The following is a 2,491-nucleotide window of genomic DNA, read 5'->3' on the forward strand; positions in this document are numbered from 1 at the left end:
ATACAGTATATATTTTGAAAATATTTACATGTATTTGCGTGTATATATTTATATTTATATAAATTATATCATATATAAATATATTTAATATATAAACGTCACATATTTTTCTTAAATATATGCATGCATGTGTGTGTATTTATATATACATAATAAATATACACAGTACACACACATATATTATGTAAACAAAAACTTTTACTTTGGATGCGATTCATCTTTTGACAGCACTAAAAATAACTGATTTATATTTGAATATTTTAGATGTAATTTATTCCTGTGATGCAAAGCTGAATTTTCAGCATCATTACCCACTGTCTTCAGTGTCACATGATCCTTCAGATATCATTCTGATTTGCTGCTCAAGAAACATTTCTTATCATTATCAATGTTGAAAACAGTTGTGCTGCTTCATATTTTGTAGAAACAGTGTTACATTTTTTTCAGGAGTCGTCAATAACTAGAAAGTTCAAAATGACTATTTATTTTAAATGGAAATCTTTGGTAACATTATGAATGTTTTTACTGTTACTTTTGATCAATTTAATGCATCCTTGCTGAATAAAATATTAATTTCTTAAAAAAAGTTAATAATACTGATCCCAAACTTTTTGATTCATGAACCAAGCCTACAGTTCTGAGACTGATGCAAAGCACACAAAAAAAAGTATTTGAAAAGAGAAAAAAGTCTGTGTACTTTCATTATTTTAAGAGGCTCATCCCATTACAAACAGTCTTTAAAATTGACCTATAGTCACTGAATATAAGTAACCTGGGAGGAAGACCAAGAGAACTGACCTTCATCTCGAGTGTAGTCCTCTCCTGAGTGAGGCTCAAACAGATAGTCTCCAGTCGCCAACTCAAACGCCTGTGAAGACACATCATATTACTGCTCTCTCACATGACGCACAAGCAGGAAGCTCAAATCTACATATGAACATCCTGACCATTTTTTCAGTGTCTTTATGGAAAAGTAAATGTTAGATCAGGGCTGTCCAAACTCGGTCCTGCAGAGTTTAGCTCCAACTTGCCTCAACACACCTGACTGGAAATTTCTATTCCTAGTAAGAGCTTGATTAGCTGGTTCAGGTGTGTTTATTAGGGTTGGAGCTAAACTTTGTGGGACACCGGCCCTCCAGGACTGAGTTTGGACAGCCCTGTGTTAGATCAACACTGAATGAGTTCGTACCATACACGCAGTGCTCCATATGTCAGCGGGGGGTCCGTACTCGGCTCCGATCAGCACCTCCAGAGCTCGGTACTGGCGCGTCTGGATGTCCTCGGTAAAGTGCTTGTGCTGATGTGGAGGAGAGGACATCAGTAAACATCACACATCACCAGCTCTTTGTGTTCAAACACCTGATGTGATCCATAATTCACTTTCTGAATGCCTGGAATCGACCCACTGTACTCACCACCCAGCATGCATTGCCTAGGTCTGCAATCTTGATGCGTATTTTATCTGCGTTCTGAGGTTCTAGAGGATTCACTAAGAAATCAGCAGCAGAGCACGCTGTAGGGAAAATAACAGACCATTTGAACATTGATGTGAAATTTTCAGCAACATAATTACAGCCAATCAGAAGATATTTGACACTTAATTTAAGATAAAAAGCCTACAGAGAGCAGCAGTTGGATTCCAGAGGTAAGAATCCCATTTATTTTCTCCACAGGGGAACTAATTTTGAGCGACAACTTATAAACCTTTAAAAACAGACCTACTGTGAACTATGAGGTTGTTAATCAATGGGGGGTCCGTACTCGGCTCCGATCAGCACCTCCAGAGCTCGGTACTGGCGCGTCTGGATGTCCTCGGTAAAGTGCTTGTGCTGATGTGGAGGAGAGGACATCAGTAAACATCACACATCACCAGCTCTTTGTGTTCAAACACCTGATGTGATCCATAATTCACTTTCTGAATGCCTGGAATCGACCCACTGTACTCACCACCCAGCATGCATTGCCTAGGTCTGCAATCTTGATGCGTATTTTATCTGCGTTCTGAGGTTCTAGAGGATTCACTAAGAAATCAGCAGCAGAGCACGCTGTAGGGAAAATAACAGACCATTTGAACATTGATGTGAAATTTTCAGCAACATAATTACAGCCAATCAGAAGATATTTGACACTTAATTTAAGATAAAAAGCCTACAGAGAGCAGCAGTTGGATTCCAGAGGTAAGAATCCCATTTATTTTCTCCACAGGGGAACTAATTTTGAGCGACAACTTATAAACCTTTAAAAACAGACCTACTGTGAACTATGAGGTTGTTAATCAATGGTATATGCTTTGGTTAAAGCCATCAGTCACATTATTTCAATTTTATTTAAAAAATATATACTATCCATAATTCAGCAAGAACATCTCTACTAATTACAGAATATATATATATATATATATATATATATATATATACACACACACACACTTTCTTGAGACACTCTGCACACACACACACTCATATATATATATATATATATACACACACAT

At 37.1% G+C, this 2,491-nt stretch overlaps 1 protein-coding gene across 1 annotated transcript in view; it reads right to left on the reverse strand.

The window, feature by feature from the left end:
* The window catches only part of LOC107743111 (SRSF protein kinase 3-like), a 30,710-nt gene that overhangs the window by 3,247 nt on the left and 24,972 nt on the right, over positions 1-2,491 (reverse strand). Inside the window, exons 12-14 of the mRNA XM_016556233.1 lie at positions 1,948-2,045; positions 1,190-1,297; positions 799-868 (exon numbers count right to left, since the gene is read on the reverse strand). Of these exons, the coding sequence (XP_016411719.1) occupies positions 799-868; positions 1,190-1,297; positions 1,948-2,045 (276 nt within the window). The remainder of the gene's footprint in view (positions 1-798; positions 869-1,189; positions 1,298-1,947; positions 2,046-2,491) is intronic.

This window comes from Sinocyclocheilus rhinocerous, unplaced genomic scaffold (assembly GCF_001515625.1).
Source record: "Sinocyclocheilus rhinocerous isolate Xijiao unplaced genomic scaffold, SAMN03320098_v1.1 scaffold797, whole genome shotgun sequence".
Taxonomy (NCBI): domain Eukaryota; kingdom Metazoa; phylum Chordata; class Actinopteri; order Cypriniformes; family Cyprinidae; genus Sinocyclocheilus; species Sinocyclocheilus rhinocerous.